This window comes from Peromyscus maniculatus, chromosome 23, assembly GCF_049852395.1.
Source record: "Peromyscus maniculatus bairdii isolate BWxNUB_F1_BW_parent chromosome 23, HU_Pman_BW_mat_3.1, whole genome shotgun sequence".
Classification (NCBI taxonomy): domain Eukaryota; kingdom Metazoa; phylum Chordata; class Mammalia; order Rodentia; family Cricetidae; genus Peromyscus; species Peromyscus maniculatus.
In genome coordinates this window covers 56,333,056-56,346,095 of record NC_134874.1, presented here as the reverse complement: position 1 = coordinate 56,346,095, position 13,040 = coordinate 56,333,056, and the positions used below count along the sequence as shown (strand labels likewise).

Below are 13,040 nucleotides of genomic sequence, written 5' to 3'. Positions count from 1 at the left end.
CTGCTTTTTAATGATTCTTTTTCTCATCCCTTTGGCAGATTTAAATAAAATGATCATAATTTCAAGTTTAGTAAATCCTTTTTTTAAAAAAAGCACCCATGGCCAGACCTTGAAGAAGTATTACCATTAGTTTCATAGACACAATGTGACCACAGTCATAATCAAGATTTGTTGTATTCCTGATTGCTAAGGTCATCTGTTTTTCTTTCAGTAAAATACAGCCCATCAATTAATGATAGCCTTTGGGAGTGGCAAGTATAGCTCATGTATTTTGGTGAGGAAAAGATCCAAACGTGTATCCACATTGCTGGGGTTCTTCAGAAACCCTTTAAACCCTTTCAAAACCACCAGAATCCTTTTTGTCTGTAGCACACTAGGTTCCCAGCATCTAAGCCTTAGGAGCAACCATTTAACAGGCTTATTGCAGAATGTCAGGAACATGGACAGGGAAATGTTTGAGATCGATCTTCTGTAGCTTTGATCTTTTGGTATATGTTCTGAAATTCAACAGTGTACTTGTGTTTAGTGGTATTTCCTCTTTGTCCTGTAACTTTTTCTTTTAGGCATATTGCTTTACAGAATCACTAAGTATGCAAATCTAGGTTAAATGGGACAGAGTAAGTCTCTGCACCCGAGGTACTGACCAAGGAAACCTGAACTGTGCTCAGTTGTACCTGAGGAGTGTGTTAGGAAGGAGGAATCTTCGCCTACTTTGGGCTTAAAATTGGAACTTTAAAAGCAGTCTCTTTAAGGAATTAGATTGTCATTTACAGTTTATTATAAATGACATCCTGAGTTAATTGGTAACTCAGTGGGGTGTTGTTGTGAATTGACCCTGAGGGTTTCTAAATTTAGAACTTCAAATTTATTCTAATAATGAGTCCCTTATTAAAAACAAATGTGATCAAGGTTATACAAAGGATAAGCATAAGATTCTTGAGGAGGTAGGAGGATTGCTGTCAGTTCAAACCCAAACTGTGTTAGCTGCAGAGGGATGCATAGTGAATCCGTGACTCAAACCAAAACAGAACAATAGGAAGAGTAAGAAATCATTTTATTTTCGTTGGTAGGTTTTTAATTTAGTAAGTCTTCTAGCAACTTTTCTGTATGTCTAACTATGTCAAAACAGTATTACAAAGAAAAAAATTAGCTGTACATTATGAAATGTCCTTTAGAATGGATGTGGATGTGTTTTACTTTCTCTTCTTAAAACATCAGTAGGCTAAACAAACATCATTTAATTGACATAGTTTGCTCTGACTTAAATTGCTAGTCATTAAAAGACAGTTTTACCTATTAAAAAGTTGAGTCCCTGTTACTTTTAAAGCTGCCATTTCCCCATTTCTGATACATTCTGGGCTCAGGGGCTAGCATATTCTATACCAGTGTTACCTTTTATTTTGAAATACCTACTTTTTTGACATTTTTATCTGTATGTATGTGTATATGTGAGTAAATTGTGTGTATGTGTGCTGCATGCATGCACATTCCCTGAGAGACCAGAAGAGGGCATTGTGTCCCTTGGAGCTGGAGCTACATTTAATTGGGAGCCCTACCCAGTGTGGGTGCTGGGAATCAAACTCATAACCTCTGGAGGAACAGTGGGTGCTCTTAGCCTCAGATGTATCTCTCTAGCCTTTTTTAAAATTAGCATGCTTGCCTGTGTGTGTGTGTTAGTGTTACTGGGTTTCGAACTCAGGATCTAGTGAAGACTACCACCAAACTATATCCCCAACTCATTACCATGCTCTCCCCCCCCCCCCAAAAAAAAAAAAAAAAAAAAACCTTTTTCTCTTTATTCTTGCCTAAGAAATGTATTCAGTCAAGAAGACCAGAGCATTTGGTCTTTCGTTTCTTTGTCATAATTGTAGAGCAGAGTGATGATCAGATGGACCAGCCTGGAGGCAATTGGTGTCTGTGCAGAAATTAGACCCAAATTGTAACCCTTAAAGGCCTGCTTGTGGGCTGCTGCCCAGCTGCTGTATGAGCACTTGTGTTTGAAGACTGCTCAGGCCTTTTTGCTGCAACGCTCTTCTGCAGTGGTGTTTGTGGTCCAGACTTCCTAACTTTCATATTGGCTTAGGATACCTTCGGGACCAGTCCAGAGTAAAGACTTTGGGTACCAAATCCTCATGGGTTTCTCTTTGCTTGTAAATTGAACATGTAGAGTGCAGCGTGTATTCATGGACCACACCATGTGTTCTTTTGGTTCCACTCATCTCTTTCTCTTACTGTTGGTTGTGCATCACAGTGACACGTCTCAGCTGTTAGTAGAACTATATGTGGCGTAGTATACATGCTAGTGACTTTCTGAATGTGTGGAAGGATCTTGGACTCAAGGTGTTTTTAATCACTAAAATTTACTGAAGAGTTTAAGTTGTATAAATCAGCTTTACATATAAGCAACAACAGAAGAAGTGTGTTTCTGATGTTGTTACTTTCAAATATCTTATTTTAGAAAGTTGAGGGGTGCTGTACATTCTGTGCAGCTCCCTCTCATACCTTGTGTTGACAAGGAGTGTTGGCATCTGTAGGAGCAAGTTGTTAGAAGTGAAGGGAATCGCCTTTATACAACACTGTCCAGAAGAGAATTCTATCCCTCCATTTCTTTTTCCAAATTGTCTCTAACATGTTTATCTTAAAACTTTCCATGAAATTTTACAGCTTTGTGTTTGGATCTTCTACATGGTTGTTGGATTTCTTCTCAGGTAGTATTAGAATTGATGCCCTTAAGAAGCAGTGTTTTCCTGGTTCACTATTTCTGTTGTGTAGATATATAATAGATGGTAGATTTTCTACAAATAGTAGTTTTATTTCTGGCTTCCCCACCTCCACCCCCCAACTGTGCTAGCTAGTCACCCTTAGTTTGATGTCATCTAGATTTGGACACATGACATTTTTATCTTCTTTCCAGCTGTTTTATTTAATGTGAGTACTCTATCTGCATGTACTATACCTTTATGTCAGAAGAGGACATCAGATCACACTGGAGATGGTTGTGAGCCACCAAGTGGTTGCTGGGAATTGAACCTGGGTCCTATGGAAGAGCAGCCAGTGCTCTGAACTGCTGTGCCATCTCTCCAGCCCCTATTCTCAGTTTTAAAAGCAGGGTTTTGCAATTTCATATGAAGGTTATTCTGGGGACCTTAGATACATTTGTTTCTGAAGAAGCATCTATTCTAATTTTTCCCATTGAAGAAAATACTTATTTTTAAAAATTGGGTTATTTCTATTAGTTTATTGGTTTTTTTTGTTTTTGTTTTTTGTTTGTTTGTTTTTTGGTTTTTCGAGACAGTTGGTCTCTGTGTAGCTTGGATCCTGTCCTGGAACTCGCTCTGTAGACCAGGCTGGCCTCGAACTCACAAAGATCCTCCTGCCTCTGCCTCCCAAGTGCTGGGATTAAAGGCGTGTGCCACCACCGCCCAGCAGATTTTTTTTTTAAGTGTGTATGTGTGTGGGCATACAGACCACTAAGCATAAGTGGAGGTCAGAGGATGACTTTTTTGGGATGGATTTTTCACCTCTGCATGGGCTCTGGGCATCAGGTACAGGTTACCATGTTTTCAAGGGTAAGCACTTTGACCTGATGAGGCAGCTTACTCACCCTGGAAAGACTACTTATAATTAATTGTCCTAGCATGGAATCTAAAATAACCTTAGCATTTACTCCTGAGACACTTAACGATGACTCTTCTGCCTTTGCCATGGGTTCCAGGATCAAACTAGTAGGCAGGCTTTCACAGCAAGCCCTCTAACTGCTACATCATCTGGCTGACTTTGTTTACACTGTATGTATCCTGGAGGACCTCTAGCCATCATATTGGGCAGTAAGTGCCTTTACCCACTAAGCTGACTTGCCAGCCCCCAATTAAACTTGATTATCTTTGCCAGTCTGAGAAGCCAATTTCAATTTCTGTTTCTTGGAGCTGGGGAAATGGCTCGTTGGGTAAGGTAATTGCTGAGCAAGCTTCAAGACCTGTGTTTGGATTCTCAGTAAATGCTCACATAAAAATCTGGGTACAGAGGTTCACCCTGTAATTCTAGTCGTGGGGGCAGGGACAGGAGCAATCCAGAGGCTTGCTAGTCAGCCAGTCTAGCTAGTTGGTTCCCTACCTCAAAAAATTAGATGGAGATGTTAGAGAGATGGCTTAGTGGTTAAGAGCACTTGCTCTTTCAGTGGACCTGAGTTCAGTTCCCAGCACCCACATCTGGTGGCTCACAGGGAATCTTGCACTCTTGGCCTCCATAGACAATGCACACAGGTGCAATTTGTGTCTGTCTCTCTGTCCCCTCCCCTAACATGTACACACAGACATACCCCAAAATAATTAAATTTAAAAGTAAAATGGTGAATGTTAGAGGAAGACATGTTCTTGATTTCTGACCGCCACATGTAGATATGGGTACCCACAACATGTACATTTATCCATATACTGTATACAAATAATAACTCCCAGTTTTTCAGTACACAAAGATACCTTCATGTTTGAGGGATTTGAATATATACATACATATAAATTAGTTGTATAATTTATTTCCTTCTGGTTCCTTTGTGTTTTGTTCTTTGAGACAGGGTCTCAGAATGTATTTATGGCTGGCCTGAAACTTGCTTTTTCTCCCTGGCAGGTCTCTTATTACACAAATCTGCCCGCCATTTCCTATTTGGTGCTAGAATTAAAGGCAAGCTGCCAGGCCCAGACATTGGGCATTCCCTTGTGAGTTTTAAGAACTATGCCATATATGGGTTAATCCGTTTAATAAAGTGTTGCAAATTACTCTTTTTAGTTAACATTTTCTTATTCTGTTTTTTAAATAACCTGCACTCCCCCCCAAGACAGGGTTTCTTTGTGTAGCCGTGGCTGTCCTGGAACTCACTGTGTAGAGCAGGCTGGCCTTGAACTCACAGAGATCCGCCTGCCTGCCTCTGCCTCCTGAGTGCTGGGATTAACGGCCTTTTTTGACATTAGTATTTTGTATCTTTACAACATGTTTTTTAAAAACCAGCACCAGAGCCTAACATGTTGTCACATCTGACTACTTAGTTACCTTTTCCCTGAAGTTTGTTTTACCGTCCTTTATTTTCATTTCCTGTGTAAGGGCATTTCCCAGTGTGTATGCAGTAACCATGGAGGACAGAATACTTCTTTGCTTGCCCAGAACTGCTGTTAATATGATTGTTAGCTCCCCTGTGGGTGCTGAGAATTGACCCCAGGAAGAACCCTTTGGAAGGACAGGTGTGTGCTCTGAATTCTTGGGCTATTTCTCCCGCCTTCTTAATACTTGTTTCTCATGTGGATTTAAACTCCTTGTTGGTGTCCTGTTGTCCTTTTTTGAGTGTTTTGCCTACACGTATTTATATGTATTTATGTGTTCTGTGTTGGAACACAGTGCCCATGGAGACCAGAAGAGGGCATTGAATTCCCTTGAAATAGTTACAGATGGTTGTGAGTTACAATGTTGCTGCTGGGAACTGAACCCGGGTCTGCAAGAGCAGCCCTGGGTTGATGAATTCCTACAAAACTCTAGAACATCTTGAGGACTAAGGTGATCACCTTTTACTATTACTGATGTAATAACTACCCCCCCCCAATTTGTTTTTCTAACTTCCTTTTTTTGTGTGTTTAAGTGTCCTGTTCTGCCCCCCCCCCCCCCCCCCCCGACAGGGTTTCTTTGTGTAGCTTTGTGCCTTTCCTGGAACTCGCTCTATAGACCAGGCTGGCCTTGAACTCACAGAGATCCGCCTGGCTCTGCTGGGATTAAAGGCGTGCGCCACCACCGCCTGTCTGTTCTGGCTTTCTTAATGCATACTTTCCCACACAGATATATTTAGCTTGGGCATTTATAATTATTAGTGTTATTGTTGTTACTTTTGCTGAGCTAGCATTTTTTTAGGTTAGTTTAAATAAAATTGTCATCTGAATAACAGATACGAATTTAATTATTTTTCCAAAGTCTACTGGTTTGTATGTGTATTTTAGTCTTAATTTTTTTAGCCACTAGTTAATGTAAATGAGGTGGGTTTTGTGTGTGTTTTAATTCATTGCTCCCTTGCCTCATCAACTGTGTCATTGGAATGATTTGGTTATTAAATATTTCTGTTGTTATTTAGTTTACATATTGTAAGACTGAACCCTTAAGTGTGCATTCGGCTCACTTGATTTGGGTGTATTCACAGGATTGTGTAGCTGTAACCGTGAGCTAAGTCATGAACTGTGCCTTTTACAGTCTGTGTTCTCCTTTCCAGTCCTCAGAACCACAGCTCTGCTTTCCTCCTCCCTAGGCTTGCCGTTCTGTGCCCTTCACGCAAATAGCATCTTGTACTAAGTGGCCTTTATGTTCTTGGCCACTTTCACTTCATGTTTTATGGTTCCCATAGTGGTGTGGGTCCATGTTTGTTACAGTCTACACAGTATACCATATTTCACTGAGCCATTTCTCAGCTGATAGATACTTGGATTGTTTCCACTTAGTGGTGATGATCATGGACTATGGGTATTCACATACAGTCTTTGCATTGACATAATGTTCTTACTGCTACTGGGAAATATGCATGGTATTGGGATTTCCAGGATATACGGTAACTTTAATAATTTAAAGAACTGATAAACTCTCTTCAAGTTGTCTGCACCATTTTACATTTTGCAGGAGTAAGAGCTCGGATCTCTTTCTTCCTCACCAACCGCATTTGTTACCATGCTCTTGATTGAACATAAGCGTTCTAGAGAATGATGTGGTATGTCATTGTGGTTCTGACTTTTATGTCCCGAGTGATAACTGTGTTTCCTTACATGTGCTCACTTGGCATTTGTGTGTTGTCTTTGAAGAAATCTCTGGTCAAGTTGCTGGCATAGTTGTTGAATTCAGTTGTTTTTGTTGTGCACTGTAAACAGTTCTCTTTCTGTTGAACTCAGTAGACCTTTACTGCAGCCTTCCCACCAGGATCTCTCCCTGTAGAGTACAGAAATGGGAAAGTTCTTCTCAGGCCCAGCGGGAACCTCTACATGTTTTCCTGTAGTTTCTATGCCTTAGGCATTACCGTCGCTCAACTGAAGTGTTCTTCTCATAGTTTCATGGTTTTAGTTATTTTTAGGATTTTAGGTTTGATCCATTTGTTTGTTTATTTTGTTTTTCAAGACAGGATTTCTCTGTGTAACAGCCCTAGCTGTCCTAGAATTCCTCTGTGGTCCTCAAACTCACAGAGATCCGCCTGCCTCTGCCTCCCAAGTGCTGTGGGGTTAAGACCATCACGCCTGGCTATAGATATATGGAGTTTTAAAAGCTGTTTTACATATAGTATGACGTTGATATTAGATGTGATGCATTTTGTTTCTGTTTTATTACTCTTCCCCACAAGGCAAGGTCCCACTTTGTAGCCTAAGCTGACCCCTGCTTGTGATCCTCCTGCTTCGGCCCTCCTGAGTCCTTGGATGACAGGTGTGTGCAGCACACTTGGTTTGGTGTGATTCTGTGTGGTGGTCATCCTAAAGTTTTAATTTGTGTGCTTTCCTAGTAAAAAGTACAAGACATTTTTTTCTTCTTTTTGCCATTTGTCTTTGAGTGCTTGGGTAGATTTGTGCTTGCTGAGCAGACCTCTACTCTTAAGTGGCTACACGGCCAGCAAATACCAGTTCTAGTGGCTTCTGGCTGCTCTCTCCCTTTCCAGTATTTCAGTTTTCTAGACTTTTACTGACATTTGTGATGTAAACTATCCCAGACTGTTTCGCAGAAAGGATTTGTTCTTTACTGCTCAGAGCGCTTGTTCTCAGATTTTTTTTTTCTTTTTTCCTTTTTTGTTTTTTTTTGAGACAGGGTTTCTCTGTGTAGACCAGGCTGTCCTCAAACTCATAAAGATCCTCCTGCCTCTGCTTCCTGAGTGCTAGGATTAATAAGCCACACCTGGCTTTTTCTCAGAATTTATTGATGAGGTGTATGTGTGGTTTTTTTCTTTTTCTGATTAAATATTGCTTCTCCAGAAATTTTTTTTCTCCTGGATGTCCAACTTTATTTTATATTTTATGTCTCTTAATCAAGCTTTTGTACTCTCTAGTTTTATTTTTAGCTAATCTCCTCAGTGCCTTTTCTTGTTTTGATCTGCTTTAGTCCACCTCCTGAGAGGTTTTTCAGTTTTGATGCTTTTACTTTTTTTTTTTTTTAAACTTTTAGAGAGCTTATTTGCTCTGTTCAAAGAACAAATACCTTGTTTGTCATTTTTGTGTCCCTTGTTTTATTAGTAATTTGTTTATTTAATTTTTTATAGCTCTCTTTAATAATGTTATCTGGGATACTTTGTATCAGAGTGAATTTTCATGAATATTGTGTATGTAGATTTTGTTACTTTTTGATTTCTGAAACAGGTTCTAGCTACATGGTACAGGCTAGCCTTGAGCTGGAAGGTCCTCCCTCTGCCTCCTGAGTAGTGGGATTACTGGTATATGCTTGAGTTCCCAAGTCGGGTTACTTCCTAGGGAGCATGCACACCCTGTGGGCAGTGGAAGCATTCGTCAAGGTGGTGTAGTGCTCCCTTCCTCTGTGTGCCCATTGCATTTCGGTAATGTGGAGTCTCATGCCTGTGCCGGAGATGTGTGTGGGTTGACAGCTAATGTTCATATTTGCAAAGAACAGTCTAACTTGAGTGGTGCCTACAGTGTGTAATGTTCCAGTTTCTTCAGATCTACCCCTGCCCTTTCCTTTCCTCTGTACAGACAGGGTCCCCTTTCTACTGTAGCTCTGTAGTCACTGGTCTGCATCTTTTCCAGAATCCTTGCTTTGCACAGGGTTTAGGTTCTGTTCTCCATGTGTTATGGACTCAAGGCTCCATTTCAAATGCTTTCAGATTCTGCTTTGGCTTTACTCCTGGCTGTATTATAAGCTCTTTGTGGTACATGCTTTTCTAGTACTGGGTATCCATATCCATACCCACCGTGGGGTTGAAGAGGCCATTGTGTGTGTTCTTGGTTTCCAGAAGCAGTGTTGTCCAAACTAATTCTATTGGGGGGGGGGGGCGGGGATTGATCTTGTATCTATTAGCTTTTGTTTTGTATAATTATTTATAGTCATTTAATTTGATGATTTTTTTTTCACTATTTGCATGTATTTCGTTTCCCTTAAGATTTTCAGAAGTACTGATAGGGCATGGTGGCGCACACCTTTAATCCCCTGACAGTCACTTCTATTTTTCAGCTCGAAATTATAGACTAGTGTCACCCTGACCATGATTGACAAAAACAGTAATTCAGAAATTATGATGGTGAATATTGTTAATTTGAGGTATTTAAGATACATGTTCTCATTCTTTTAAATTGTTTTCTATGCTGATTTGTTTCATGTTAGTTACTATGATTTACAGTTCTGTTGGTTGAATGCCAAGATTCTGTAATAACCACTGGGTAATCCTTCTCAAGGAAAGACAGAAATTGCAGGTGGATACTGACATGAAATGGAATTTCTGATGAAGAAAAACTTGCATTATAAATATAATTTATATTTATAGGAAACTGTTTTGTTGTATCAAGTAGATTTTGAATTCTTTGGGAAATTATTGCTGTGGTTACAGACATGGAAGGCAAAATGTTTTCAACTAGGATTTTTTTTATTATTAAATAAAGTGGGGTGGTTTTTGTTGTTTGTTTTTTTGTTTGTTTGTTTGTTTTTTTTGTTTTTTTGAGACAGTATGTTGCTATGTGACTCTGGATAGCCTGAAATTCACTTTGTAGATTAAGCTGGCCTCAGATGTGGAGTTATCCTCCTGCCTCTGCCTCCTGTGTGCTGGGATTGCAGGTGTTGCTTAGCCAGCTGTGGATCATCCTCCTTGATGAGGCAGTCTGTTCACTGTAGTTCAGCACCTTGTGTGTGACACATTGTTTATGTAGTGTTTGCCTTCACGCTGTTTATAATTTAGTGGTGTGTTTATTAATAGGCATGTCAAGGTATATCATTGCACATGTGTGGGAATTCCACCCTGTTCTTTAATATTCTATAAATATGTGAGTGACACGTAGCTGCTCCTTTTGACTGACTAGGTGACAGTTTTGTAGGTAATTTTACCTTTAGCTGCATGGTATCCATGTGGGTACTAATTAATGCTCACTGTTGAACACGTTTTAGTTTCAGTTTGAGTAATTCTAGTAAGCCTCAGCTCACGTGTACAAACTACAACTTTGCATTAAAATAGTTTCACAAAATTGAAAATGTAAATTCTGCCATGTTCAGCTTTCCCTTTTCACTCCCCTTGGATTGTGTGTGGTGGCATGCATTTAGTCTTACAGACTCAATTCTTGTTTTAATTCTAGACCTACCAAGGGCCCGGACCTTCCCATTACTTTAGCTGCATCTTCTCCCACATAAGCCAAATCATCACTGAAGCTGCTGAAGCATCTACAAATCCTCTTTATTTTCCTTCATATGAGACAAAAATTGGAGTGGATTAGATCTGAGTTTAAATCTTGTCAGTCTGTATTTTTACCTGTAATTCTTTTGGCCTCTAAGTTAGTTTCCTCTCTGTGATATGAAGATGAGGTAGGTTGATGCTCAGAAAACATTTAGATTAGTGCCTAGCATGGGGTAGGAGCCAGAATTACTACCACACATATTGCTGATAGTAAACAGAAGAGTAATGAACTAATTTATTCATCTTTGGTGACCTTAGCAATTTCCTCTCAGGGAGACTTAGAAACTAGCTTTAGGGGAAACTGTGAATGCAGCCCATATTATTAGCTAATTAGTTAGTGTTTATTCTAAGCTCCCCCCCCCCTTTTTTGAAAGGCTATGGAGTTTTAAAGTTTCTCTTGACATATTTGAAATTTCTGATCTACTTGAGTGTTACTGCAGTAGACACTGGGTTGTAGCAGTTGGTTGAGAATTAGCAGTTGCTTGAGTTGACTCCTGGCTTTGCTGTTGACTTTGTCCATGTGTCTTTGATTAAATGAAAAACTTTCTAGGCTTTGGCTTGCATTTTTCTGTTAATACCTTGCCTACCTGCCTGCCAGTAGGTGCTCAGAAACTCTGATGCCATGTGCTAAGGCTCTTTAGAAGTGCAGAGTGCTCTTCAGAGACAAGAAGAGTTCCTTTCTCAGTTTTCAGCTCAGCCTCGTTCACCTTTTTTTCTGAAAACAAAGCCTTGATGTCGTACAAGACACTACAAATTAAAACACATCCCATTAATAATAGCTCTGTGGCCAAGGGTATTTTGGTAACTTTTTTTTTTTTTAAATTATAAAGGTTTTTAGACACTCCCCAAATAAATAGCAAACAGTTTCTGGACAAGTGTGACTTGTAGTTCTGGATCATCTGTTCCAGCCCTACTCAAACCGGCCGCCTCCATTAAATCTGTGGCTGACTCCACCCAGCTTTAGTTCATTTCCGTTTCAGCTGCTCTTCTGCATGGGGTTCTCAGCATAACTTCTCTTCCGGTTTTGTAAACCATCTTGTGCTGTTCCATGTGACTCGGTCTTGTTTTCTCAGCTTGCTTGGAGTACTCCAAAGGGTAAACACACGGGTTTTCCCTCCTCGACAGCATCTGTGAAGAGGGTACTTTGTTCAAGTGTGTCCATGGCCTGCGGTTGAGTAACTTGCACTTGGACACGCATCTGCGGCAGTTTGCAGCTGTTTAGTGTATATCTCGAGTTACAGACAGGCATCCAAACAGGCCTTGTTCAAGATTAGGTGCTTTAGTGTGCCACCATGTGTTTTAATGTAGTTTCAACCTTTATCTCCCCCCCCCCCCAAGAAATTTTGCTATTTATATTTGGCTGAAGGAATTTAGTAGATCTTTATTAATTTGTTTAATATAATATTTGGGGAATTGTGTCATCTGAGCAGTAATGAACAGTTCTAAAAGACTAAGAGGAAGAGTTATTCAAGAGTCTTGGTTCTGGTAGTTTTCATTATTTCATTAAATTAATTTCTTAAATCTCTGGTGATTCTTACTATAGGGTTAGGTTGTCGACTTTGATAAGGAGGAACCTGTTGCTGATTCATTTGGAAATGACTATATTAAGAAAAAGAAACTCCTTTGCATTTGCTTTAATTGGAGCTTTCCTTAAAACAAGATTTTTTTCTTTGCACTTAAAATTAATGTTTCTTCTACATGAGTGTTTGCATTTTATTTTCCAGATTTTTTCCCTCTAAAACCAATGTACTGCTCCACTAAGACCCTGTTTTGCATCTTCCCCAGGAATGTCACTGTCTGCTGGATCCTCCCCTCTCCATTCCCCCAAAATTACTCCACACACTTCTCCTGCTCCTAGAAGAAGAAGTCACACTCCAAACCCAGCAAGTTTCATGGTGCCGCCTAGTGCCTCCACTCCTGCCAATAACCCCGTTCCTCAGACTCCATCCTCTGGTCAGGTGATCCAGAAGGAGACTGTCGGGGGGACGACGTACTTCTATACAGATACAACTCCAGCACCTTTGACTGGAATGGTACGGCTCCAAGAAAGAGGGACTCACTGGGCGCTCTTAGGAAAGCTGCTCCTCACATTGGAAGGGCTATAGGGATATGAAAAAGGATTTTATTTTTAACTTATTCTAGTGTCATTAATTTCATTCAGTAATCAGATTGTAGCCATCCTTTGTTTAGTGTGTTGGGGCTTGTTTTCCTCACAGTGTTACCTAGTCAGCACCTGGCTAGCTAAAGTTGTATTCTCTGACTTTTGTTTCTAGTTACTGGAGAGGAAGGTTTACCTCGGGGGAAGAAGTCTCTCAGTAATGAAAGTCACCGTTGCCTCAGATAAAGCAATAATTAAAGGCCAGAGTTCCAGATAGCAGAATGGCATGCTGTGGTAGAGGCTGATAGTGTGGTCCTTGGGAGAGTCTGACCCGAGGGAGCCAAAGAACTGCTGACAGGAAGGGAATCCTGAAGTCAATGGGAAAGGGAGACTGGGGGACAGACGTGCATACAAAGACCAAGAGAGGAAGAACATGCCAAGAAGAAATGATTTCTTCTCAGTGAATCCCCAGTGACAAGAGAGGGTGAAAGGAGGAAGGGGGGGGGGGGAGTGCTGGGCGGCACCACCACCACAGCACAGAGTGCCGCCTCCCCT

The 13,040-nt window shown here is 40.4% G+C and overlaps 1 protein-coding gene across 10 annotated transcripts in view; it reads left to right on the top strand.

The window, feature by feature from the left end:
• The window catches only part of Pan3 (poly(A) specific ribonuclease subunit PAN3), a 126,742-nt gene that overhangs the window by 81,373 nt on the left and 32,329 nt on the right, over nucleotides 1–13,040 (top strand). For all 10 annotated transcript variants that reach the window (XM_076560438.1, XM_076560437.1, XM_076560440.1 and 7 more), the window contains one exon: nucleotides 12,173–12,420. In XM_076560438.1, the coding sequence (XP_076416553.1) occupies nucleotides 12,173–12,420 (248 nt within the window). The remainder of the gene's footprint in view (nucleotides 1–12,172; nucleotides 12,421–13,040) is intronic.